General features: G+C 40.4%; 1 protein-coding gene across 2 annotated transcripts in view; it reads left to right on the plus strand.

Moving 5' to 3' along the window:
* Nucleotides 1–26,655, plus strand: part of ADAMTS3 (ADAM metallopeptidase with thrombospondin type 1 motif 3) — a 259,718-nt gene that overhangs the window by 218,112 nt on the left and 14,951 nt on the right. For both annotated transcript variants that reach the window (XM_066280883.1, XM_066280884.1), the window contains 12 exons: nt 1,069–1,152; nt 3,385–3,541; nt 4,292–4,397; nt 4,966–5,109; nt 5,970–6,102; nt 8,097–8,210; nt 10,016–10,161; nt 11,260–11,435; nt 12,620–12,753; nt 14,275–14,398; nt 17,653–17,733; nt 20,560–20,723. In XM_066280883.1, coding sequence (XP_066136980.1) covers nt 1,069–1,152; nt 3,385–3,541; nt 4,292–4,397; nt 4,966–5,109; nt 5,970–6,102; nt 8,097–8,210; nt 10,016–10,161; nt 11,260–11,435; nt 12,620–12,753; nt 14,275–14,398; nt 17,653–17,733; nt 20,560–20,723 — 1,563 coding nt within the window. The remainder of the gene's footprint in view (nt 1–1,068; nt 1,153–3,384; nt 3,542–4,291; nt 4,398–4,965; nt 5,110–5,969; nt 6,103–8,096; nt 8,211–10,015; nt 10,162–11,259; nt 11,436–12,619; nt 12,754–14,274; nt 14,399–17,652; nt 17,734–20,559; nt 20,724–26,655) is intronic.

Consider the following 26,655-nt stretch of genomic DNA (forward strand, 5'->3'; position numbering starts at 1 on the left):
TTCTCCTGTGTGCCCTGACCAGGAATCGAACCTGGGATGTCCGCACACCAGGCCAATGCTCTATCCACTGAACAAACCAGCCAGGGCTTCATAAGTAACTTTAAAAATTAAATAAAAGCAGTTACTCAATTTTGCTTTTCTGATCTCTGTCCCACACTGACAGTCATCTGATATGTACTCGTACAATCATATTAGCAATTCAAACATGGAAGGAATTCTATTTTATAGGATTTCTAAATAATCATTGCCCCAGGTGCCCCACTCTTGGGAGGTCATTGAGAAGGCCCCATCCAGGAACACTGGCTCTACTTCCACAGGCTCTCTCAACCAGGCATATTACTCTGCTAGTATATGGGTCCTCAGCAGGCAAGTGCCTACTGTCTCTTTTCCTCTACACCAGTGGTCCCCAACCTTTTGGGGGCCATGGACCGGTTTAATGTCAGAAAATATTTTCACGGACCAGCCTTTAGAGTGGGACGGATAAATGTATCACGTGACCGAGACAAGCGTCAAGAGTGAGTCTTAGACGAATGTAACAGAGGGAATCTAGTCATTTTTTAAAAATAAAACATCATTCAGACTTAAATATAAATAAAACGGAAATAATGTAAGTTATTTATTCTTTCTCTGCGGACCAGTACCAAATGGCCCACAGATCGGTACCGGTCTGCGGCCTGGGGTTTGGGGACCACTGCTCTACCTGGTTGCTGTCACTCACAGCTAGCAGACACTTCACCAGAGTCACCCTCTTGTGGTTGCTTTTGGTAAATGTCATATGTGAATTGTAGCACATGCTGACTCAGTACTAACTACAATAGTTTAATAAGGCCCTTGTAAAGCATGTTCATGATACTCCAGAGTTTATAAACTCAGTAATTCAAATATCTAAAAATTATTTCAAAGCTAAAAGTATGTGATTTTATTTCAGAGTTCAGCTTAAACTAGATTTTTTTTTAAAAAAGTGATTTAACTTCAGTACTGGATTACAGACTGATCCCTTGATTATTACACATTTGACCAAATCCTTTTTGTTGCTTGTTTTTTAGTAATTATCGTCTTTGTTTCTAGGTGAATGAAATTTACCATGACGAGTCCCTCGGAGTGCATATAAATGTGGTCCTGGTGCGTATGATCATGCTGGGTTATGCAAAGGTGAGCTTTCTTAGAACATGTGAACTGTGAACATTAAGGATTGGGTTAGCAAATGGAAAATTAAATCATTGAAGCTACAGCTAACAGATGGCATAGATAAGACTTATTTAAATCTTGGTTCCACTGAACTAAGAAAAAAATGGGCACAATGCATGGAGATCTCCAGATTTCAGCAGATAATGAATGATTTTTGTGCTGCTATCATTCCCTTTGTTTATCTCTGTCTAATGAACTTGTAGATAGTTATCCTGACATCAGCCATGACAACTTGAATAAAAAAATGGATACCATGTGAGGAAGGAGAATTTCCTTAGTCCCATCATTGTTATCAGATTTATGATTCATTTATTCATTCAAAACATATATACATTGAGTGTGTGTGTCAGGTGCTCTTTAGGTGCTTCAAATACATCAGTGAAGAACAATAGCAAAGATCTGTGCTCTCACATGATTTGTTAAAAATAATATTTTATGCATATATCCTTCCACTTAAGAAAAGTAAAGCACACAGTAAATATTTTCATTTGAAAGAGCGTTAGTCCTTTCGAAAATTAAAAGTTGGGTCAAAATGCACACAGTAGACATTTCATGTGATACAATGAACTGTAGTTGACTTTAAAATGGCACTATATGTATTCCTGTCCTTGGAAATTTTCTTGATGTCCTTACAATTTTCTTGATACTTATAATTATATGTCCTCTCCCATAACTAAAATATTCTGATTATAAAATACTAATGAAATTATATATTTAGCAAATAAAATAAAATCCATATGCTTGCATTTTATCATTATTGTATGTAACATCCACTTATTTTCTGACGAGAAGGTGTCACTGAGCTTTAGTTTACCCTGTCAGCCTGACCGACTTTGTTGTCGCTAATACTGAATACAAGTCAGCTGCAGCTGGAATGTTAACAGCCTTCAGTTGGTTGTTAAATCATTTGTTTGGAGAAGTATATGATCAGCATATAACAAACCAAGCTAATTTTAAGAATGTAAACACTGATAATAACATTTGCTGAAATATAACAAAAGTCTCTCCTTGTCAGCCAAGGAGGGACTAATTTGGGGTTGCAAGTTCAATTTCTCATTCCATCAGAACTACTCCAGGAAGTATGACCTCTGGGTTCTTGAAGGATGGGCCCTTTCCCTCTGAACTTTGACCTCCTGACCATAATGTGATAGTAGCAACATTCCAAGGAACTTCTTCAATACATCTATTATAACTACAAGATAAGTGTTGTACACTCCTCTTTATTGCTGTGAGCTTAAAAATGGGAAAGCTTTTTTTCTTTTTAGTGTGAGGTTTTTAGCTTTTGACCACTCCTCATAAACTAAGATTTGACCAGCTTTACCATCTCATTGAAGAACTTATGTTCTTTTTATATGTTAATTAATTCTTAACCAAGAAAAGAACCTTAACTAAAGATCTTTCACTTCAACAGCTCTGGATAAAATCTCATGCCAGAATCTTTCCCTTTATTTTTATTCTTAATACCCATGAAACTAACAATCTCAGCTGAATTAGGAAATATTTCGACTACTAGAGTTCTTAATCAAATGACTTACATTGAGTTGCCTCACAATAGAAAATCTCAGCATCACATATTCCCATATATGGTGCCAATCATGTTTCACACAGGTGATATTATCATAAAGATATCCTTCATGATGCCCTGGCTGGTTGGCTCAGTCAGTGGTAGAGTGTTGGCCTAGTGTATGGAAGTTCTGGGTTTGGTTCCCGGTCAGGGCACGCAGGAGAAGTGACCGTCTGCTTCTCCATCCCTCCTCTTCTCTCTCTTTCTCTCTCTCTCTCTTCCCCTCCTGCAGCCATTACTAGATTGGTTTGAGAAAGTTGGCTCAGGGCACTGAGGATGGCTCCATGGCCTCACCTCAGGCACTGAAATACATCAGTTGCTGAGCAACAGAGCAGCAGACCCAGATGGGCAAAGCATTGCTCTGTAGAAGCCTTGCTGGGTGGATCCCGATCGGGGCGCATGTGAGAGTCTGTCTCTCTGCCTCCCTGCCTCTCTGCTTCTCACTTTATATATATATCTTTTATGAGCATGTAGAATTTTCAAACTAAAGTAGGTATCTAAAAAAAGCCCCAAATAATATTATCAAGCATTATTTAAATGCTGTAATCCTAAATGTTAACTTCAGCAAAGGTTATTAAAGGAACACTTTGAGCAAATGCTATGTATGTTTTCAACATATTGTTCCCTCTCAGTCCATCAGCCTCATAGAAAGGGGAAACCCATCCAGAAGCTTGGAGAACGTGTGTCGCTGGGCTTGCCAACAACAAAAATCTGATCCCAACCACTCTGAACACCATGACCATGCAATTTTCTTAACCAGGCAAGACTTTGGACCTGCTGGAATGCAAGGTATTTCCATTAACATGTAGAAGAAAAACTTGAGGGTGTGACTTTTTTTTCAAAAGGAATCCCAAATCGGGGAGTCTGTTCGATGGTTCCCATCTCTACCTCTGCTTTCCAGCGTGCATCAGCCAAGCTTGTATTTCCTTTCTACTGCGTCCAGTGACTTCTGTGGAATTCACAATGCCACTTAACTACTATAATAAATTATACTTGCCTTTAAAATAATGATTGGGCTTTTGTGGTATGGAGGGGGTGCTGTAAAATGCAGTGTGATTTCCAGGGAGTGTTTGGAACTGGGAAAGAGATGCCACGAGAAAATACTGCTGCCAAAGAGTTTCCTTCCAAAGTCAGCTCACATTGATCTAATAAACTCTGATGTAGGCTTTGGAAAAAGTAGACTGACGATTTCCTTTTCAATGGTGATGGAATTTCTGGCTCCCTTCCTCGGTACCATGACATGATATGAAGGACCATTCACTGAAACGGAAAGACAAGGCTTAGCTGGTGGGCAGAATACAACAGTAACCCCGGGCAGCTCCTTCTCTGAGGAAAGAAGGAAGTGTAGGCCTGATGAATCATCTCAGAGACCACTACCTGTAGTTTTCCCAAGAGAACGACTCACAGTGCTAGCAGGGAAATAATACTGCCTCTGTTTCCTGAAAAGCTGCTTTTCTTCCTACTAGGCAAAGGTCCAGTAGTAATTCTTAATGGGTTTTCTCATAAAATGAAAATAAAAGGAATTGTTATTCTCTACAGGATATGCTCCAGTCACAGGCATGTGCCATCCAGTGAGAAGTTGTACCCTGAATCATGAGGATGGTTTTTCATCTGCTTTTGTAGTAGCCCATGAAACCGGCCATGTGTAAGTCACTGTTGACAGCTATAAAGCCAAGAAAGGTCTTTTCTTCCCTGCCTCTCTCAGTATTGTTCGCACTTTGGGCCCAGTGCATGGCCAGCATGCAACGCTTGTCCCTTGCCAAGTGTGAGGAGCCAAAAACACTGACAAGGTCATGCACTGAAACCAAATGAGTGCCTCTAGCTTGCAGACATCCCTGTAGTTTCCACAACTATGAAATAAGAAAGGCATTTTTATCTAATAGTTGTCTATTTCACAATTCCTGAGACTCCTCCACAAAAGCCATGTTAACTTAGAAAATGCCTGTTTCCCTCTACAGTGTGTCCTTACTTAATGTTGTCAATAAGTTCTGCATCCTTAAGCAAAACAACTTAAAATAAAACCAAATTTACCATAATCTAATCGATATAAATAAGAGTTAAGTTTCTACAGCATCTCATCAACATTATAAGGAAACGACATCAATCATAATGACATAATTTGAGGACCAACTGTATTTATTTTTAAAATAGAAATTAAACAAAAAGCCCTGGCCACTGTGATCTTGTCAGTGAGTGCTCATTTTATGTTCTAGGTTGGGAATGGAGCATGATGGACAAGGCAACAGGTGTGGTGATGAGACTGCTATGGGAAGTGTCATGGCTCCCCTGGTGCAAGCGGCATTTCATCGTTACCACTGGTCCCGATGCAGCGGCCAAGAATTGAAAAGATATATTCAGTATGTCCCTATCTGCATGTCACAAGAGCATTTATCTTACAGCAGAAGTACAGACATGAAACTGACTCTTCAGGTCTTGTTCATAACAAAACTCCCAGTGAATGAAAACTGTTATTCGCTGTTAGCATTTCCTTATGACTCAGAGATTTTGGCACAATGATTTCATAATATAATCATAATATTTTAAGTCATCAGTCTAGAATTTAACTGATTTTTAACTATAATTTATTTTTAGTATATAATTTATAGACTCTTTGATTAATGGTCAAATATGAGTAGAGGATGAGGAGGGGAAGGTCCTGTGATGCCTTCATAATGTACCACCTATACCCTAGAGCAGTGGTCGGCAAACTCATTAGTCAACGGAGCCAAATATCAACAGTACAATGATTGAAATTTCTTTAGAGAGCCAAAATTTTTAAACTTAAACTGTATAGGTAGGTACATTCCTTATCGAGGTAGCGCCTGCACGTGGTATTGAGTGTGGATGAGCCACACTCAAGGGTCCAAAGAGCCGCATGTGGCTCGCAAGCCACAGTTTGCCGACCACTGCCCTAGAGTACAGTTGTCAGAACCTTCTCTGCTACACTGCAGGAGCTCAGCACGGGACCCTAAGAAGGCTGTCACAGTTATACTGCCTCCCTAAGTCATGCTTGACTTCTTTTCCTGGGATGAAAAAGGGTGAAGGGTCTTTATTTTTTAATGGAACTAAAACCAAATTCCTTTAAAAATATGCTCTTATGAATTTATTCTACGATTAAATGAAATTTTAAAGTATGTAACCTGAGCATACTTTTTTCATGAGGACGTGATAAAAGAATGAACACTTAACTGCATGTGATGCTTTTCCCTTCCTACAGTTCCTATGACTGTCTCCTTGATGACCCTTTTGAACACGATTGGCCCAAACTCCCAGAACTTCCTGGAATCAATTATTCTATGGATGAGCAATGTCGTTTTGACTTTGGGGTTGGTTACAAAATGTGCACTGCGGTATGTTTCCCAAAGTCAGTTTTGGTCTTGCCTCTTGAAATCTGTTTGCATATCTCCTATTTGGTGAGCTTTACAGATTCACTGGTGTGAGTGTAAGAATTTCTTCCAATGATTTTGTGTTTGCCATGTCACCACATGTTAAAGCTAAGTGCTTTTCATATATTGTCTTATTTAACCCTTGTGACAGACTAGGTGGATTTTGGTATACTTTTGTTTTACTGATGAAAAAGCCCAGATTTACAGAGGTTAAGCAACATAGCTGGTAAATAGGGGAGGTGAACATGGAAACCAAGATTGCCTGGCTCCCAACCCTACACTCTGTTGCTCCCTTGATTTTTGTGACCTTTAGATATGACTTTTAAGCCTTAAACAGGTCGCTTTTTACTAGCCTGTTGGCCAGGATTCCAGGTAGCTCTGAGCCGAGGGAAGGGTGATGCTGGTTTATTTTCAGGTGAGACTTGTGTGGCAGAGTGTGGAGGTTGGGGAGGTTGGGGGTGTGGGTTTCATAGTGAGGCTGGTGGGGTGTGAGGGCCTGGATCTGAACCTAGATCTATGATTCCAAGCACCTTCTTGACTCTCCCCATCTTAGTTTTCTCATGTATGAAATGTGGATAATGATAGTATTTATCTCTCAGTATTGGTGTCAGGGTTCAATTTGATATGTAGCTGAAGTGCTTAGCACAGGGCAGGCACATAGTAAATGCTAAGTGGAATCCAGTAGAGCCTGTCTCTCATGTAGCTATTCTGATTAGAGGTAAGTTTCACTAAATTTCCATGTTGAGATTTAGTAGTTCATTAAAAAAGAAAAGGTTTTTTTATATGTTGGAGCAAGCTTCATGTGTTAGAGCAAGAAATATAAGTATTTCATGGATGTGTTAGAGCAAGAAATGTAAGTATTTCATGGTACTGAAAAGAAGTTGATCTGCTGTTTGAAGTCTTCCATGTTCCCAGAGCTACAGCTGTTTGGACTGTCTATAAACTATTCATTGTCATCTCCTAATCACCTGCATTAATATTTTGACTTGAGAACTCTAAAGCTTGGACTTTGGTGGGAAAATACAGTGTCTGCATTAAATGATAGGAATTAGAACAACAAACCCAGGTCCAAAATGAGTACTAACTAAGAAAAAACTCTGACCACAAGATGTCTATAATTAGTGGTGTAAGCAATGACATATGGGTAAATTGATGTTTGATATCTTTTTTTAAAATCTATCTGAAGAACGGTAAGACATTTACAGTTAGAAGGAGAGCAGACAAAAGCGTACACAAATATGTGTGTAGACGCATACATTTGGGTGTTATATATGGTGTTTTAGGAAAAAAAAACATTCTTAAGATTGAGAAAACTAAGACTTTTGTCAGGCTCTGTGACTGTCTTACTTGTAATCGTAACTACAGCCTTACCTTAACTCACATTTCTTAGGCATGGGTTGTTGTGAGGCTCAAATATATGGAAAGTACTTTATAAACCACACGAATGTATTGTAATAGTTTGTTACACCTGGAATACATTATTTTAACATAGAAAGTTTGACAAGTATTTTTTTCTTTTAGTCAACTCATTATGATGGGCATTTTTATTATTTATAGCTGAGCAGTTCAGTTAAGAGAAGTCGTCTTGATAGCTTAAGAACTACAAGATCATTGTAATAACTTGTCATATTTAAAAGGTTCATTATAATCACTTTTTAAAATTCCAGTATTGCTTATTTGAAAACCAGAAAATAGAAATGGTAGGCAGAAATAGTAAGGGTCAACTAGAGAATCGCAGACAAATCATGGTTTATCACTTTATTTTAGAAAAGCAGAATAAAAATACTCTGTACTTGGAATTCTTGGGCAGCTTTTTTTTTCTTGATATGCCAAAACTTTGACCATTAACTTGAAATCAAAATATCCAAGGAACATGATGTGAAGAACATATATAGAATATTTTGTTGGTGCATGTCATGCCATCTGTATTTCATTGAAATGTTGATTCTCTCTTCCAGTTCCGAACCTTTGACCCGTGTAAACAGCTGTGGTGCAGCCATCCTGATAACCCTTACTTTTGTAAAACTAAAAAGGGACCCCCCCTTGATGGGACCGAATGTGCTGCTGGAAAAGTGAGTCTGCCTATACCAGAAAGATTTAAGATATGTGGCATAATAATAATCACCTTTAATGGACCGGAAAATGATGAACATGGCTGTATTATCATTTTTATGAATACCACAGTACATGAGGTTTCATTGTGGTGATGTACTAATGTTGTACAGTAGTTTCCAATGACCGCTGTAACAAATTACCACAAGGTTGGTGGCTTAAAACAACACAAATTTATTTTCTTACAGTTCTGGATGCCAGAAACCAAAATCGGTTTCACTGAGCCAAAATCAATGTGTGGGCAGGACCATACTCTCTCGAGAAGCTCGCAATGGAGAGTCTGTTCTTGCCTCGTCCAGCTCGTAGTGGCTGCCCACACTCCTTGATTGTGGCTGCACCACTCCAGTCTTGGATTCCATGACCACACTGCCCCCTTCTCCTCTTTTGTGAGCACATATCCTTCTAGGTGCCTCTTATGCAGATAACGTGATGGCGTTTAGGGCCAGCCTGGATAATCCAGGTTAAGCTCCCCCTCAAACCCTTAATTTAATCATACCTGCAGAGACTGCTTTCCAAATTAGGGTGCTATTTACAGATTCTAGGACCCGACATCTTTGGGACCACTACTCAGCCCAGTACTGATAGACAGGAAAGGAGCAGCTCATCAGAATATCTGGGACCCTGTTACTGGGATTTGACTTATTGGCTCCCTCCCACTCCTCGTGAAAGTTGTCCAGAAACAGTCCTGTGTTACAGAAGATTTGGCCTTGCTCCTTAGGGAAGGATGCCCAGAGGTTTTAAATCTCAAATTGTATAGTCAGGATTGAATGCTCAGAATCTGGCCAAGTGCCAAGCTACCCTACTCATGAGGGGAGAGATCACCTATCCCAAAACAAAGACACGTTAAGAACTCAAGTTGAAGTGCCTTGGACTAGTTTGAAAATAAGATATTGTAGACAGAACCAAAAACTGGCAAAGAAGATTTAGATAGCTTTTAGTTCTTTTAAAGCCCTTTAAAACTCTACTTCAAATGTATACAAACTATACTTGCAATGAGAATTATAAGCATAATAATAATCATAATAATACCATTATTCATGTTTAAACTTTGTTAGGCATTGTGCTAAACACATTACATATAGTGGGTTGCCGTGGGAAAATTTATTAGTACAAAATTTTGACTATAAAAGTAAAGCAATAATGAGTTGATTAATTTTTTGCTTTATGAAAAAGCTATCCTCCAAATCAACTCTGAGCAGCCAACTTCCCTAAATACATTTGTGTTACATTTAAATTTACCAAAGTTGAATTTTTAGAAGCACTTTTATTGTGTGTAGGATAAAAGTGCAAGTTAAAGTGTTGGTAGGGAAAAGAGTCCCTTGGAGTGCCTGCTGTGTGCTGGGCACTGTAAGACGCAGTGTGATTTCACTGACTGTTTGGAGTGGGAAACTCAGTGCTGTCAGGGTTCTAGTTGTTCCTACTTAGCTATGATCCTTTCTGGGACCCGAATTCCACATTTCCTACTGTGCAAATTAGGTGCTCAAATCATTTTTATTGGTTATTTTTAATACTCACCAGTAAAAATGCCCATATAACAACTCATCAGAATGAATTATTTTTTATTTCAATTGTACACATAAAAATGCAAGTCTAAATTACCCTTTGTATAGGAAATCTTATTGGTATAATTGCTTTGGGATCATGCAGGTGAAAACCTGGTGGGGGTGGTAGGGAACTGAAGCCCTTACATTGTTGGTATTTGTATAACAGCTTCAGCTTTAGCATATGCATGATTCTTACAATTACCCTTTGTCATTTTCCTAAGTGGTGTTATAAGGGACACTGCATGTGGAAGAATGCTAATCAACAAAAACAAGATGGCAATTGGGGGTCCTGGACCAAATTTGGCTCCTGTTCCCGGACATGTGGAACTGGTGTTCGTTTCAGAACACGCCAGTGCAATAATCCAATGTGAGTATGACCCCTGCAATCCTGGTTATTTTTAGATAGCCCAGAGAATACGTCAATATAATGTCATTACTATTTTGTTTCATAAAGTACATGTAAAATACAGAACATGAAAATTAAGGGTGTAAGTATCTATTTTGGGTAAATCTCCATTTATCAGTTTTGTGAGGAGTGGTCATTGGTGAAGAAGAGAGACTTCAATGACGATTAGAGATTTTGAAGAAGTTGCTATTTAGGAATGTTAAGGAGCTGAGCAGGGGAAGCCCCTCACTGTGCTCTTAGGGCCTGGGCACCCGAGGCCATGAGAGCGAGCCGAGCCGCTGTGAGAAGCACAGGTGTAGCGGGACAGCGCCAGCCACCCATGCTCACTCACTCAGGGCTAGGAGGGCGGGGCAGCAAACAGAGCATGGGCAATGAAGGCCATTCCCAAGAGAGAAAAACATAACCAAAATCTTAAACGTAGGACATTGTTCCTTGTCTAGAGTTTAACATGTGAGCCGACCTGTGTCTCCGGCAGCAGGATGGCTCTGAACCTGTCTTTTATAAAAAAAAGAGCGTCACATAGCTGTCTTCACAGGGAGAGATGATGGTAGTATTAGTGGAAGACACAAACAACACAAGTATAATTACAGTCGTAAGAGCAGCTAAGTTCACTCTGAGCCACACTCTGTTCTAAGTGTTCTACGTATGTTACCTCATTCAATCCTCTCAATTTTTCTCTGAAGAACATATGGGAAACTGAGGCATGGAGCTGTGGTCAGAGTCTCTTTGGGTTGCATCCACATGTGTTAGGCGTGGTAGAAAATATAATTTCTCAAGTCCATATCTATGTGTTAATTTCTTTACATTCTTTTGCCATGCATATAAAATACACTGTTTGAAAAGCTACCCTAGGTTGAGTTTGGGTCCCCTTGTGCACCCCCCGCCCCAGCAGGGAGAGGATGGTGCTTTTGGAAAGGAATGAAGTGAGGAAGCATGAGTTCATTCACTCGCTGGCAGCTCAGAGCTCTGGCTTTCCGCCCTCCTTCCAGCACTGTGTCTGCAAACTCCAACTGCTGGGCTGGCGCCAGAAGGCCTTTTTAAATGTTGTCTTTTCTTTAGGCCCATCAATGGTGGTCAGGATTGTCCGGGTGTTAATTTTGAGTACCAGCTTTGTAATACAGAAGAATGCCAAAAACACTTTGAGGACTTCAGAGCACAGCAGTGCCAGCAGCGTAACTCCCACTTTGAATACCAGAGCGCCAAACACCACTGGCTGCCCTACGAGCACCCCGACTGTGAGTAGACGCCTGCCTTTTCCCTGCTGTGCAGATGGTTACTTAGAGTGTACGCTTTGTCTACACCAATCCCTTGGACTCTTGATCCCTACTTGGTAGCTTAGAAACTTTGTTGCTTACAGGGCTAAGTCCTTCTGAGTTGCCAGGAATAAAGCTAACGTCCTCCCTTCCTTAGAGAGATGAGAATTATGGAATAGTTCCTGGCAATCAGCAGCACCACCATCCTGACTGAAAAGACCAGTGCACAGCAAACAATGTAAAAATCATGGAGGAGATGCTGAGCGACCTCATTCAGTGGGAATCCCTCTACTAGGAAATGCTTCTGGAGTACTGTGATTGGCCCTTTCTGAATAACTAGGGGAAAATATCCTTCTTTTACAGTGGGGCCAGGAGCAAGAAAAAAGACCATTATTTAAGAACTACAGAGACTACATAATCTTTTTACTTTTGTACTGTGCACTAGTTATTAAAACTACAACTGGAAACTCCCTTTTAATGTTTCAGTTCTTACCCTTGAATTTTCAGTTAAATATGTTCAAGTGGAAACTTTTCACCATATTTCTTGTTTGGGTGAATAAAAGGAAATAGTTACATGATGATAACATGGTATAATATACTGTACTGCCGAATTCAGTTGAAAAGCTGTTCTAAAAGAAAGATGCATCCGTAGAGGAATTCCAAGTTACGATGTGTTAATAAGACATGTATTTTTTTTTCATGTTTTGGTGAAGTGAGTCATATGAACTATATTAAATTTACTTAATGAGATTATACAAAGGCAAAAACTATACCAGTCATTGGGTCAAATGAAAAAGAAACCCTTTCGACACTCTAAGCATCACTAAAAGTAAAGTGGTTCTGATTTAAAGTTTTAGAAGGGCTGTGGTTAAATCTAGGGTTGCCACACAACCTGATTTGCCTGGGATGGTCCCAATTTAGACCTGTTGTCCCTGTGTCATTAGTAATAAAACCCTTTTCACCCTCAAAAGTGTCACAGTGTAGATGTTAAATCAGAAGGTCACCCTGGCCGAAACAAATATGTTAAATATGTATAATTTTCCCCTCCTCTTTATTTTATCTTTTAATACCCAATTGCATTGAATCTTCATATTTTAAAAATAAACAATACTGTTGAAAGATACCATTTTTTAAAAACTGTTGATTTAATCCTCCGTTTTATGCAGCCAAGAAAAGATGCCACCTTTACTGTCAATCCAAAGAGTCGGGGGAGGTGGCGTACATGAAGCAGCTGGTGCACGACGGGACGCGCTGCTCGTACAAGGACCCCTACAGCACCTGTGTGCGCGGGGAGTGTGTGGTAAGCTCGGCACAGAGCTGTGCACTTCCTCTTTGACTCTCATTCCTCTGCATGTTTCCAAAACTTTAAACTGTCTCCTACCTGTGAAATCACATTAGGATGTGAACAGGTGAATAGCTCAGTAGCTAACCAAAATCTTGGGGAAACTGCACTTAATGAAATCAAACGCTGCTCACTGGCCGAATCAAAATTTAAATACAGTTTCCTCGATTTCCAGCCAAATGCTTTTCCTAAGTTACTCTGATGTCTGTAGGTTGGGCTACAATTTGGGAACAATGCCTTTGCTTTGAGTATTTTACTAGTAGCCATCTGCTGTTAAATCATGAAGTGTTGTTTTTTGTTTTTTTTTAATTCAATGCTACATGTATTTTATCTTTTGTTTGAGATAATAAAAACATCTCTCTTTCACTCATCTTCCAATTCTACATCAGAAGTAGTAAAGATGCAAACACTGTTTTTTTGCCTCATTTAATCTTTTTTTAATGCACTTTATTTTCTTATTCATGTTCATATTTCATGTTAAATTGATATGAAATTGTCCTTATTAGCAGAACACACTGCTCCTGTTCAATTGCTTTTCACCTCAGAACAACTAGTGTTGTATTAGTGAATCTAGGATATGCAGCTGCCTCATAGTTGATCTGAAATTTCCCTGGAAACAAAACCTGTGTTTTGTTCATCTTTCACCTCCCACGGCATCTAGTGCATCAGTGGATGTGTAATCATTATTTCCTCTGTCCACTCATCTCACACTTAAGAGTGTGGTGCCCTATCACATATCATTAACCTATCCTGATGGACATCAAGGAGCTGTCCCAGCTCAGACAACCTTCCGTAGTTCCCTGTTAAGTTAGTGTGAAAATGTGAATGCTTCCTACTAGTTTGGGCCTTTCACAGCCCGTGCTTTGCACGTCTCACATTCTTCTTCCCCTGTCATACCCCCCAACTTTCCATTGGCTTAAATATGAGTAAGTATTGTTCTCTACACCCACTTTCCATGAACACGCAACTTCTATGGCTCTGTATGATTTCTCTGCATTCTCAAAATGTGTGGCCACACACTCGATTCCTTCAGGGACCTACGAAAATCTCTTGTTACTTCGGTGAATTTTTGTCTTCTATCCCTAGCCAAGTTTTAAAGCTTGTACTAATGTACAACTCACTATTTTATTATTCATCTTTATAAATATGAAAGCAAGCAGAGAAAGGCACCGGCTTTTTGTTTCCTCAGCATCTGCTACAACATTTGTGCTTAATAAATGTTTGATGATGTTGCCTATGTATGATGACCATGAGACCGGGGGATGTTTATCCTAGAGTACAGTTTAACCTAGAATACAAGTCATTCGATTGCACTGTAGTTCTTTAGAAGACTGTGGTATGATAAATCAGACTTAGAATGAAAGTTTGGTACAAATGGCCTGACTGTGGGCTCCTAATTAGACAAGGCCATCATTCTCTAGGATGCCGACCTTGACCTAACACATTAAAATGAGCCCTTTTAACATCTTCTCTCCCCAGAAAGTGGGCTGTGATAAAGAAATTGGTTCTAACAAGGTTGAGGATAAGTGTGGTGTCTGTGGAGGAGATAACTCCCATTGTCGAACTGTGAAGGGGACATTTACCAGGACTCCCCGGAAGCTCGGTAAGATGAGGCCTCTGGTGACTTCAGTGCCCTTTTCTATGACCTGTATTTCTTCAGACTTCTCTTAGGAATGCAGTGTTTTCTCTATGAACAATCAAACATTAGCTGCTGGTTTACTTTTATTCAGACGGCCTTATATATAAGGAACTATTTAAAAACCTTTGAATTCATAGCTCCATAGCATTCATGGTAAAATGATCTACTAAATTTTGATAAGGAATAAAGAAAATCACTGTCAATTATAGTAATTAGATAAAATCTGTGTTTTGGGTTTTTTTGTTTTGTTTTTAATAAAATGCATTAGACCTCATTATTAGAATCGATGCTTGCTTTAAATTTTTGTTTGCGCATAAATTATTGATCAGAAGTTAAAAAAAATTTATATTAAAGAAAATTGAGATGCAAACAAAATGAATCTGAGGTATAATGGCTTATGTGTGAAGTTTTGTGCTTGTTAAATAGTCAATAACCTGGATTCAGGCCTATGGTAAATTTCAACAGATGGAACAATGAAACACAATTAATATGCAAAAATATTAATAGCTTCATAATTATCCATTGGAATTCTCATAAAAGATTTAGATGCAAACATTTTAACTAAACTTTTTGAGTTTATAACACATATTGCCTATTCAATAAGCATTTATTGGGCAACTGTTTCTGAGAATTCGGCATTTAAAAATAAATTTGATGCGCTACTTCCTTTGAGAAACTTCAACATCATCCAAAGCCCTGTCAGGATACAGTTGTCCCTTATGGAGTGATAGAAAACAAAATAAAACAGAAATTTTGGTTTACTTTGAGCACAGTGGTGTGACGGTGATTTTCCCTTTTAGAAGAAAAGAAAGTATAAAAGTGTTGGTCTTCATCCAAATGAAATAATTCTCTTAGTTCTTTTTATTCTCAGTATAACTCAGTTACCCAGCTCAAGCCAATTCCACACACACCTGCTTTGCTCTTTGATATAGTTTGGGTGGCAGAGCTCGGTGACTCTATTCTAATGTGTTTTTCTTAGGCATTGCTTACTCTAGTTATTGATGTCTTTGTTATTCCTGGGTGATGATTTACTATGTTTTGTACTTAGAACATTGTTAAAAAGCAAATATTGCCATTTCCTATGATTATAGTATTTTAGTAAAGCAAGCAGAAATAGAATGTTATATATATATAAGAATAATGGTTTTGGTGGAGTAAAATGTAATTTTCTCCATCTTTGGAAGTGATTTACTGTGCTTTGCTGCAATTGTATATTATTATTTTAGATGTAAAATAATTTGTTTTGTTTTATTTCCAGACTGAATTAATGCAATGAAAAAAGTTTTTGCCGTACTCATTTACTTTCTATATTGTGTGTAATAGGAGGTAGTGATACTTTTTTTCAGATACCTCAAAAATTATGCTAAACCTGCGAATCAAGGTCAGAACAGCAGAAGAAAGCTTTCATCAGACATACAGATTCAAACTGTGCAAAGATAATCTAACATCCATTTCTTTGCTGTTACAGTCATTCAATAGAGTAATTAACCTTTTCCAACAGGAAAACATTTAAGCAAGAGGTGCCATAAAGAATTCAAGTTGCTGGAAAATGAAATCTGCAAGTATTCAACTTCAAATCACCTATATCATTTCTCACTCATTCTTAGTCTTACTTTCATTGACTATTAACAGTTTATTGGCATTAGCTAACTATTATAAATGCGTCTTTTTCAACATATAAAATTACAGAACATATTTCAACTTACCTAATAATAAATATATATAAAGCTTATCATATAGTCAATGAATCAGCAAGACTTTGATAAATATGAAACCTCCACTAATTAAAGACATTCTATTTAAGGGAAGACGAGAGGCGCCTTCACTTTACCCAAAGGAGCTCGTAATATTTCTCTTGCTGAAACAAGAGAAGCTAAAAATGTCCTGGGTAAGTTGTAGCAAACTGCAGAAAGATGGGCATCCATAAATGGCATCAAGCTGTTTTGCTGTCCTTGGCATCTTGAGCATGTTACTCCTAGCCATTGCACACTCAGGCAAACATGGTAATTTTCACGGATTAGACTTTCCCCTGGCTCAGGTGCTGGAAACACTGACCTCAAATTACTCTTCCATTCAGTTAAATCACTAATGAATATTGTGAAAAGTTAGGTAAATCTACCCATTGGTAGATATTAATTGTCCATATAGAAATGACAAACATACTTCTTTCTGATTCCATCAGTAATAGTATACTCATAATTGAATTTATGTCAATAGTCATCCTGTAGTATATGAATCAGATGTTTTATAATAGAAGGTATCAGTTGCATCATCTTTCTATATTTGTTTACTTTTTGAGGGAAGTGAGCAATAACATTTGATTTCTCCACTTGACCTGACTTGTTGAATAATAGTTGGGGTTTTAATTCTAAGTGATCTTAAGATAATTTTTAGGATGTAATAATAAGATCTGTTATGTATGTAATTGACCACAACAGGCTTAATATACAATTTTAAAACCCCATACTACCCATTAAACATATAGAATTTATCATTTTTGCATTAGAAGATTGAGGTTAGGGTGCATATAAAGTCAGTGTTTGACATAACTTGCAGACATTGACCAACCAAATGGTTCAGTCAAATTTGCAACATGTATTTTAAAATATCCCCATTATAAACTTGTTTAAAGCTTAAAGGTAGTTGCTGATCACAAGAAAAATGAAAGCTGCTCACTGGTTTTCCCTTTGTAATTTCTTTAAAATAAGGCAGACTTTTATATTAGAAGATATTTTATTAATTAGAAGTTTAGCTATCTATATCCACCACTTAGGCTTTTAAAGTAATATATAGACTAATGAAGTATTTTTAGAAGGTGATGAACTAAGTACTCTAAAAATTGACCCCACTTCAAAAGAGTGATTTACAGAACTAAAATCACAGAGGACTGAGAAAAGCATAGAATTTGCCTGAACTGTTGACACAATTCACAGGTCAACAAGATAAATAGCGAATTGGTTGGAAACAAGATTAAATCTTTTCTTCCTCTTTAATTAAAAAAAAAGTAAAAGAAAGTAAGAAAGAAAAGGCTTCCTTTAATCTCATGCCAGATGTCACACAAGCTACCAACGCTTTGAAGTTCATTTCTGAAACTGCTTTTTCAGTTTATGTATGCCCTCTTCTGCCTGCAGGAGCAGTCAGAACGTAACGCCCAGCTAACCATGATTGTTGCTTTCTTTTCTCTTTTGCTTCCTACAATATTTACGACACATGCAAAGGGTACCTTAAGATGTTTGATATACCCCCTGGTGCCAGACATGTGTTAATCCAAGAAGACGAGGCTTCTCCTCATGTTCTTGGTAAGTGGTTCTGTCTGCTGGCTCTGCTTCCACATGCACTTACACGTAGAAATGTCAAAGAAAGCATATGTATATATACATAGTGTGTAAATGTATATATGTGTGTCTATATATGTGTATATATATTATATATATGTATATATGCAGGATTTGAGTTATATATAAATGCATTATGTGATTTTGTTGAAACCTTGATCAGTTTATTATTATATGAAAAAAATCATTTGGCAAATGTGCAGTTTTGCTCTGCATTAGGGCATGAAAACAATAGATGTGTTAAAATGCATTAATTAAAGAATAATATCAGAAAAATTTGCCATACTTATTTTGACAAATTAAGTTCTGATATTTTGGTTGATGCCATACAGTATGCCTCTCCTTACTTACATTGCATTTTAAGCTTTTAGTGAAAAGTTACATGTGAATTTTGCTAGTCTAATGAATGTTTTCTTAGTATCTGTTATGTGTCCAGTTTCTAACTGGGACATGCAGATCCATTTGCATGGCTGTTTATAATTCCCCAAAGAGTCTTTTCCTCCTTTATGACGGGAGCACTTTAAAGGGGTTTATATTTAAAATGTATGTACAAATGTAAACACAACTTTCAAGTAGTCCTTGACCTACTAAAGCACTAAGAAGCAGCACTGAAACTAAGGCGTTATCTGTCAACCCCATAAAATTTGTAAAAAATTGTGTTTTTTAAATGTGTGACTTAAAATATGGTTTTTCATAGAATTTTCTTAATACTTAAATTATATTCATTACTAGAATCTGTGACAGTCTAGCAGTAAGTTATAGTTCTTTTTCCAGTTATTAAAATTTATTATTTTTCATCCTAGAATTCAGATTATTATGCCTGGGAAAATTAGAATAGTATAAAAGTTCAAGAAAAATAAGTTTAGTTAACTGAAATTATTCATGTTTTCTATTCATTTGCAGTAATGGTGATAATATGAAATTTTATTTTGTAACATCACTATATGCTGATAAATACCTCCAAGCATTAAAATCCCATTTGTTATATTTTTTTCCATTAAGAAAGCATTTTGTGCCTGACCAGGTGGTGGTGCAGTGGATAGAGCATTGGACCCAGGTTCGAACCCCAAGGTCGCCAGCTTGAACACAGTCTCATTCAGTTTGAGTGCGGGCTCACTAGCTTGAGCATAGAGTTGCTGACTTGAGTATGGGATCATAGAAATGACCCCATGGTCTCTGTCTTGAGCCCAAAGATCTCTTGCTTGAAGCCCATGGTCACTGGCTTGAGCCCAAGGTCGCTGGTTTGAGTAAGGAATCACTAGCTCTGCTATAGCTCACCCCCAGTCAAGGCACATATGAGAAAGCAGTCAGTGAACAATTAAGGAGACTAAGGAGCCACAACAAAGAATTGATGCTTCTCATCTCTCTCCATTCCTGTCTGTCTGTTCGTATCTGTCTATCTCTCTGTCTCTCTCTCTGTCACAAAAAGAAAAAAAAGACGGCATTATATGTCCTTGGCTAGTTGGCTCAGTGGTAGAGCATTGACTGGGCATATGAAAGTCCTGGGTTCCATTCATGGTCAGGGCACACAGAAAAAATGACCATCTGTTTCTCCACCCCTCCCACTCCCCTTCTTTTTCCCTCTCTCTCTCTCTCTTCCCTCCTGCAGCCCTGGCTCAGCTGGTTTGAGCAAGTTGGCCTGGGTGCTGAAGATGGTTCCCTGGCCTTGCCTTAGTCACTAAAATAGTTCAGTTGTCAAACAATGAAGCAGCAGCCTCAGATGGTCAGAGTGTCGCCAGTAGGGGGCTTCCCGGTGGATCCCAGTTGGGGGTATGCAAGAGTCTGTCTCTCTGCCTCCTTGCCTCTCACTTAATAATAAATAAATAAATAAATAATATTAAAAGCATTTTGTTTTATAATATATGCTAAGAATGCTATCACCAGTGAACAGCTTTTACTAGCGAGCTAAGTAGAGAATGTGACCTTAGAATTTTACAATCATAAAAACTGTTGGCCTAAAAATTAGTTTAATTATGTTGGGTGCCTATAAATATTTTGACTAACTTCAATAAGATACACAGTGCCTGACCAGGCAGTGGCGCAGTGGATAGAGCGTTGGACTGGGATGCGGAGGACCCAGGTTCGAGACCCCGAGGTCACCAGCTTGAGCGCAGGCTCATCTGGTTTGAGCAAGGCTCACCAGCTTGGACCCAAGGTCACTGGCTTGAGCAAGGGGTTACTCTGTGTGCTGTAGCCCCACGGTCAAAGCACATATGAGAAAGAAATCAATGAACCACTAAGGTGTCACAACGAAAAACTAATGATTGATGCTTCTCATCTCTCTGTTCCTGTCTGTCTGTCCCTGTCCCTATCTATCCCTCTCTCTGACTCTCTCTCTGTCTCTGTAAAAAAAAAAAAAAAAGATACACAATAAATAAATAAGCTGTTTTGTTATGTGCTGAACTGGCATACATTATTTATATTAAATATTATAAAAATATTCATTATTTTCAAAATATTTCCAGGTTTCTCAGGAAATGTATAGGATTGAATGAGTTTGAAACTGTTAACTTCTTTGACAGTATTTTTAAATGGGAACATTTCTTAATTTTTAATCTTCTATGTAACCTTCTTGCTATTGTTTTTGACTAGTTGGAAATCTTTCTTGAGGATTTTAAATGCCCAATGAAGGAATGAAACTCATATCAAAACTAACACTCATTTTATTTGATGCTGTTAAGCATATTCTTTGATTTATATAGAAGGGGATAGATAGACTTAATATGGATCATCAAAGCAATAGTATAATAAAATAAAATGTCTGCTGGCTACTCATTTTTCTTTCTTTAGCTATTAAGAACCAGGCTACAGGCCACTACATTTTAAACGGTAAAGGGGAAGAAGCCAAGTCACGGACCTTCATAGATCTTGGTGTGGAATGGGATTATAACATTGATGATGACATTGAAACTCTTCATACAGATGGACCTCTACACGATCCTGTGATTGTTTTGGTATGTGGCATCATAGGCTCGCTATGTGGTTGGGTTAGTTGTAATTTTGTTATTAATTTATCTGAAAACACTTTTACCTTGAACATTGAATATTTATTTGCTTGTTTTTTTTATAATTCCTTTAACTGCCCCTCTCCACTCTTTGTGCAAATTTGCCATATATTTTACTATATGTACAATATAAACCCAATGGCACAGTATTATGACTTTTGACTTTAGTAACCAGTATCTGTTAAAGACAAGAAAAGAAAATATATTTACCCACATATTTACCATTTCCGATGATCTCCCTTTTTTCTTGTAAATCTGACTTCCTATCTGGTATCATTTACTTTCAATATAAAGACCTCCCGTTAGCATTTCTTGTGGTGTGGGTATAAGTGCCAGCAAAGAAGTCTCTCCAACCTTCAATTTCTGAAACTATCTTTATTTCACCATTGTTGTTAAAGGATATGTTTACTAGATACAGACTTTTTGGTTGCTAGTTATTTTTTCTTTCAGTGCTTTGAAGATGTTTTCCACTGTTGCAGGGAGTTAAAGCAATTTCAGGGCTGATCAAGGATGATATATATGTCTGAGGTGGCAGCAGCAGCATGCACAAACTGTGTTGGGATCCCTTAGCAGGTTTGCATGTAGGATTACCATCCAGAAGGAGGAAAGGGAAAGGGAACAAACCCCTATGAAAGAAAAGGCTGGAGAGCGGGTTTATGTGGCTGATTGATGTCACTCAGCAGCACAGCAAGGAGTACCTGGGTCTGGAGCCCCAAAGAGTGGCAGCAGCTTGGTGTCCTCATAGCCATAGCTTTACTTAGAGTTAGCAGATGTTGGATGCAGTTTCAGAAGGGTCTGCAAATCAAGCTGCCTCTAAGTGGCTAAAACCATAGGATACATTTAAAACACTTGTTTTAAATTTTGACTGGTGCTAGCAGGCTTTTTTAGCTGAAGAGACTCAGCCTGCAATGAAGGAAAAACAACCTCAGGGCCAATACGCAGGAGCCATCACGGGCTCATTTACGTAACCTCTGTTTTCTAGATTCCATCATTTTTTGATGAGAAGTCAGCCTCATTTGCATTACTGCTGTGTGTGTAAAGTGTCCATTTTTTCTGGCTGATTTTTAAGATTTTTTTTTTTTTTTATCATTTTGCTTTGTTTGTTTAGCAGTTTGTTTACTCCTAGTCTGTGAAGGTCTTTGTATAGACCCAGCTTGGGTTCACCAGTCATCTTGGCTCTGTGATTTAAAGTTCTCCACCAAATTTGGGTTAATTTTCCATTCTGTGTTCAAGTTTGTTTTTTCCCCATCTCTCATTTCTCTACTCCTAGGACTCATTCACATGTACTATATGTGAAACTGGTTGAAAATATTCCAGAAGTCTCTTAGGCTTTGTTCATTGTTTTATTATCTCTTTTTCTCTATTCTTCAGTTAAGAGAATTTCTATTGAGCTGTGTTCAAACTCACTGACTGTGTCTTATGTGGTCTCTAATCTGTTGTTGAGCCCATCCAGTAAATTTTTTTCAGATAGTGGGTGTACTTTTCCAGCATTTCCATGTTTTCAAAGTCATTTTCATTTCACTGTCATGGTGTCTGTATCTTTTCACTCATTGTGTCTACCTTTTTCTTTAAGTTCTGTGTTTCATGTTGTCTGCTTTTATGGACTGATTTTTTTAGTTGTTTACCTGTTTTTACAACCTTTTTTATTATACACTGGGCAGTACAGATAATAAGTTGTAGGTCACTTTTTTTTATAGCCCCTTCCTTTCGGGCTGTTGGGTTTTATCCTGGCTGGCAGTTACCGTCAGTTTCTTCTGGTCCCAGGGACCTGGTCTACTCACTGAGGCTGAGCTATTTCGTGTTGTCCTTATCTCAGGACATGGCCTTTTTGGTACATGAACAGGATCCCTGGGGTGTTGATGAAGCCTCTTGACCCTGGCCAAAAGAGAACTCCCGGGTCTCTCAGCCCTGTCTGACCTTGACCATGTGTCCTGCCCCCAGCCTCGCAGCACCCCTCTTTGGTAGATGGCATGGTGTATTGGCCTGTGCGTGCACAGACCAGCCCTCAGTCTGGGACTCGTGCAGCCTTCTGGGCCACCCCTCCAGGCAGCCCCCGCTTCTTTAGTGCACTGTCCTGTAGTTCCAAACTCTGCCGTCAGTCTCCTCAGCTCAGTGACAATGCTGTCCTGACTGGAGCTCCTGCTCCCTGTGCCCCTCAGCTCAGTGACAACGCTGTCCTGACTGGAGCTCCTGCTCCCTGTGCCCCTCAGCTCAGTGACAATGCTGTCCTGGCTGGAGCTCCTGCTCCCTGTGCCCCTCAGCTCAGAGACAATGCTGTCCTGGCTGGAGCTCCTACTCCCTGTGCCCCTCAGCTCAGTGACAATGCTGTCCTTACTGGAGCTCCTGCTCCCTGTGCCCCTCAGCTCAGTGACAACGCTGTCCTGGCTGGAGCTCCTGCTCCCTGTGCCCCTCAGCTCAGTGACAACGCTGTCCTGACTGGAGCTCCTGCTCCCTGTGCCCCTCAGCTCAGTGACAATGCTGTCCTGGCTGGAGCTCCTGCTCCCTGTGCCCCTCAGCTCAGTGACAATGCTGTCCTGGCTGGAGCTCCTGCTCCCTGTGCCCCTCAGCTCAGTGACAACGCTGTCCTGACTGGAACTCCTGCTCCCTGTGCCCCTCAGCTCAGTGACAACGCTGTCCTGGCCGGAGCTCCTGCTCTCTGTGCCCCTCAGCTCAGTGACAATGCTGTTCTGGCTGGAGCTCCTGCTCCCTGTGCCCCTCAGCTCAGTGACAACGCTGTCCTGGCCGGAGCTCCTGCTCTCTGTGCCCCTCAGCTCAGTGACAATGCTGTCCTGGCTGGAGCTCCTGCTCCCTGTGCCCCTCAGCTCAGTGACAATGCTGTCCTGGCTGGAGCTCCTGCTCTCTGTGCCCCTCAGCTCAGTGACAATGCTGTCCTGGCTGGAGCTCCTGCTCTGTCTTGCCCCTCAGCTCAGTGACAACGCTGTCCTGGCCGGAGCTCCTGCTCTCTATGCCCCTCAGCTCAGTGACAATGCTGTCCTGGCCGGAGCTCCTGCTCCCTGTGCCCTTCAGCTCAGTGACAATGCTGTCCTGGCTGGAGCTCCTGCTCCCTGTGCCCCTCAGCTCAGTGACAATGCTGTCCTGGCTGGAGCTCCTGCTCCCTGTGCCCCTCAGCTCAGTGACAATGCTGTCCTGGCTGGAGCTCCTGCTCTGTCTTGCCCCTCAGCTCAGTGACAATGCTGTCCTGGCCGGAGCTCCTGCTCCCTGTGCCCCTCAGCTCAGTGACAATGCTGTCCTGGCTGGAGCTCCTGCTCCCTCTTGCCCCTCAGCTCAGTGACAATGCTGTCCTGGCTGGAGCTCCTGCTCCCTGTGCCCCTCAGCTCAGTGACAACGCTGTCCTGACTGGAGCTCCTGCTCCCTGTGCCCCTCAGCTCAGTGACAATGCTGTCCTGGCTGGAGCTCCTGCTCCCTGTGCCCCTCAGCTCAGTGACAATGCTGTCCTGGCTGGAGCTCCTGCTCCCTGTGCCCCTCAGCTCAGTGACAATGCTGTCCTGGCTGGAGCTCCTGCTCCCTGTGCCCCTCAGCTCAGTGACAATGCTGTCCTGGCTGGAGCTCCTGCTCCCTGTGCCCCTCAGCTCAGTGACAACGCTGTCCTGGCCGGAGCTCCTGCTCTCTGTGCCCCTCAGCTCAGTGACAATGCTGTTCTGGCTGGAGCTCCTGCTCCCTGTGCCCCTCAGCTCAGTGACAACGCTGTCCTGGCCGGAGCTCCTGCTCTCTGTGCCCCTCAGCTCAGTGACAATGCTGTCCTGGCTGGAGCTCCTGCTCCCTGTGCCCCTCAGCTCAGTGACAATGCTGTCCTGGCTGGAGCTCCTGCTCTCTGTGCCCCTCAGCTCAGTGACAATGCTGTCCTGGCTGGAGCTCCTGCTCTGTCTTGCCCCTCAGCTCAGTGACAACGCTGTCCTGGCCGGAGCTCCTGCTCTCTGTGCCCCTCAGCTCAGTGACAATGCTGTCCTGGCCGGAGCTCCTGCTCCCTGTGCCCCTCAGCTCAGTGACAATGCTGTCCTGGCTGGAGCTCCTGCTCTGTCTTGCCCCTCAGCTCAGTGATAATGCTGTCCTGGCCGGAGCTCCTGCTCCCTGTGCCCCTCAGCTCAGTGACAATGCTGTCCTGGCTGGAGCTCCTGCTCCCTCTTGCCCCTCAGCTCAGTGACAATGCTGTCCTGGTTGGAGCTCCTGCTCCTTGTGCCAGGGTCCAGACCTGGCCCCATGAGGAAGCCAGGAGCTGGCATTTTTCTCGTCCACAGGGATCATTGCCCTTTGCTACGCTATTACTCACTGCCCCCTCCTCCAGATTTCCCTTATATAATGCTGTGCAGTCCTGTTGCTTTTAATGTCCAGAAGGCACCTCTGTTACTCCCTCATCAATGAAAACAGAAGACATCTACTTGATTTGAAAAATAGTGTTATATTCTGTGTACAAATATTTATTATACTCTATAAAAGAATATTGTACTGGCCCTGGCCGGTTGGCTCAGTGGTAGAGCATCGGCCTGGCGTGCAGAAGTCCCGGGTTCAATTCCTGGCCAGGGCACACAGGAGAAGCACCCATCTGCTTCTCCACCCCGCCCCCTCTCCTTCCTCTCTTGTCTCTCTCTTCCCCTCCCGCAGCCGAGGCTCCATTGGAGCAAAGATGGCTGGGGCGCTGGGGATGGCTCCTTGGCTTCTGCCCCAGGTGCTAGAGTGGCTCTGGTCGCAACAGAGCGACACCCCGGAGGGGCAGAGCATCACCCCCTGGTGGGCAGAGCTTCGCCCCTGGTGGACGTGCCGGGTGGATCCCGGTTGGGCGCATGCAGGAGTCTGTCTGACTGTCTCTCCCCGTTTCCAGCTTCAGAAAAATACAAAATAAATAAATAAATAAATAAATAAATATTGTACTAATCTAAAACCAAATCTTCTCACCCAATTCCAAGAGTTCCTTTTCCTTGAAAATTATCCCTCTTTGGTAAAATGTCCAAATCTTTTGCCTATTGTTAAAGTAGTTATTCTTTTTGTTGAGTTTTCAAAGTTCTTTATAAATTCTGGAGTTAAGTCCTCTGTGACATAAGTGATTTGCCAAGTATTCTAATCTATAATTACTTTTCTTTCTCATAGTCTTTTATAGAGCTAAATATTATATTTTAACTTTATTGATATCTAATTTACCAATCTTTTCTTTTATGGATCAAGATTTAGGTGTTATATAAGATTTTTTATTTTGTTTTGTTTTTTGTCTAATCCATGGCCAAAATATTCCCACCACCCTCTCTCTTTTGTGTAAAAGTTCTGTGGTTTTACATTTTACAATTAAGATTTATGGACCATTTTTAGTTGATTTTTGTTTACATTTTGAGTGACATGTTAAGTTCTTGTGTTGAAATCAGATGTCTATATTACCTATTGCTGCATAACAAAGTATCCCAAATTTAGTGGCTAACTACCAAGCAACATTTATTAGCTCCTAGTTTCTATGGATCAGGTATCTGGGAATAGGTTAAATGGCTAGTTCTGGCTCAGGGCATCTATGAGGTTGCTGTCAGCTGTGGCTAAGCACCCCGAAGATGACCTGCTCAGTCACATTGCTGCTGGGAGGCCTCAGAAGATTATTCCTAAGCTTTTAATTGTGGTGCCCGGTGGGTTGGGGTTTTTACTACAGGCAGTCCTCAAGTTATGAATGAGATAGTTTCTATAGGTTATGAATGAGATAGTTTCTGTAGATTTGTCCTAAGTTGAATTTGTATACAAGTTGGAACAGATACATTTACCTACCGAATGCAACTTAGATGTTTGTCTTAACATAGTATTTATTTTTACGTTTCTGTGCACATAAATACTTAGACATTTTTTAACACAACCTTAAACAATCTTGGATGATGAGGAAGATGATGGACTT

The sequence above is a fragment of the Saccopteryx bilineata genome, chromosome 5 (assembly GCF_036850765.1).
Source record: "Saccopteryx bilineata isolate mSacBil1 chromosome 5, mSacBil1_pri_phased_curated, whole genome shotgun sequence".
In the NCBI taxonomy this organism is placed as follows: Eukaryota; Metazoa; Chordata; class Mammalia; order Chiroptera; family Emballonuridae; genus Saccopteryx; species Saccopteryx bilineata.